The 1138-nt window shown below is 42.2% G+C and overlaps 1 protein-coding gene across 1 annotated transcript in view; it reads left to right on the top strand.

Annotated features, from left to right (window-relative positions):
- Positions 1-629: 629 nt before the first annotated feature.
- LOC106533090 (ras GTPase-activating-like protein IQGAP1) overlaps positions 630-1138 on the top strand; it is a gene marked incomplete at its 5' end in the record, with an annotated part of 33351 nt that continues 32842 nt past the window's right edge. Inside the window, 1 exon segment of the mRNA XM_014029304.1 lies at positions 630-717. Coding sequence (XP_013884758.1) covers positions 630-717 — 88 coding nt within the window.

The raw sequence follows: 1138 nt of genomic DNA, 5'->3' as shown, positions 1-1138 counted from the left end.
TGTCTGTCTGTCTGTCTGTCTGTCTGTCTGTCTGTCTGTCTGTCTGTCTGTCTGTCTGTCTGTCTGTATCCATCCATCCATCCTATAGACTTTTTGCTGCTTGACAAATAACGTTTGGCCTCAGTCAGGAAAAAGATGAGACGGTTTTATATTTTCAGCTCAAGGGAAGATGAAAGTGACGGTGGATTGAGTTAATTTTATTTTTTCCTTTTTTTTCGTGTTTCCTTCTCGTGACGTGAGTTGCATCAAATTGGACTGTCATTGTAAGAAAATAAAATGTGGAGTATGCTATTTATCATAACTCTGATTCTACATTGCCGAACAACACAATTTCAAAAACTGGTTTAAAGTTTGGAGTTTCTACTTTTGAGTCAAATTGAAACACATCTCAGAGAAGGCGGACCTTTCCGGTTAGAGCTATTTAAATGGACCATGTGATGCACTGGTGGATGCTATCAGTTAATGGATTGGAATTGATTTTAATCTAATAAACCATTATTCAACAGTTAACCGTAAGTCGACTAACTGTTTGCATCTCTAAAGGATGCATAGTGTTTAATGGTTTAAGTACTGTCAAGTATAAAAAGTGTAAAAAAATCTGGGGTTTTCTCTTAATGTTTGTGTTGCAGCAAATGGAGAAYGCTGATGCAGAGAGAGATATCTACGATGAGCTTCTCACCCAGGCTGAGATCCAGGGCAACATCAACACGGTCAATGGTAAGCCTGGTGACTAGGGGTGTAAGAAAATATCGATACGCTGAAATATCRCAATATTTCATTTCCCGATACTGTATCGATATTCTAAAGCCCTGTATCGATTTTTTTATTAAGGTTCAAAACATCAACTTTCCTGTCAGCCGTTAATTTTTATGTTGTAGTTCAGCCTCTGACCACTAGTTGGCAGCAGTGAGCCAGCCATTTGGCTCCTCTCCCTCTTGAGCGCCAGAGAGTAAGGGTAGCATTAGCATTGTAAGGCTGTGTCCAAAACGACAGGCTGGGTCCTCCAGAGGACCCAGACTCCCCAGTCTCGGCGGGCCGAGTCCTTGGTAGACCGGGAAGACCGGAAAAAAAGAGTCTGTGGATTTGGACGGTCTAGCCTCCCCTCCTTACCCCGGCGTACGTCTTGTCACCTAGCAAC

This window comes from Austrofundulus limnaeus, unplaced genomic scaffold, assembly GCF_001266775.1.
Source record: "Austrofundulus limnaeus strain Quisiro unplaced genomic scaffold, Austrofundulus_limnaeus-1.0 Scaffold881, whole genome shotgun sequence".
In the NCBI taxonomy this organism is placed as follows: Eukaryota; Metazoa; Chordata; class Actinopteri; order Cyprinodontiformes; family Rivulidae; genus Austrofundulus; species Austrofundulus limnaeus.
Note: the sequence above shows the minus strand (reverse complement) of the source record. Positions and strands in the feature narration are given on the sequence as shown.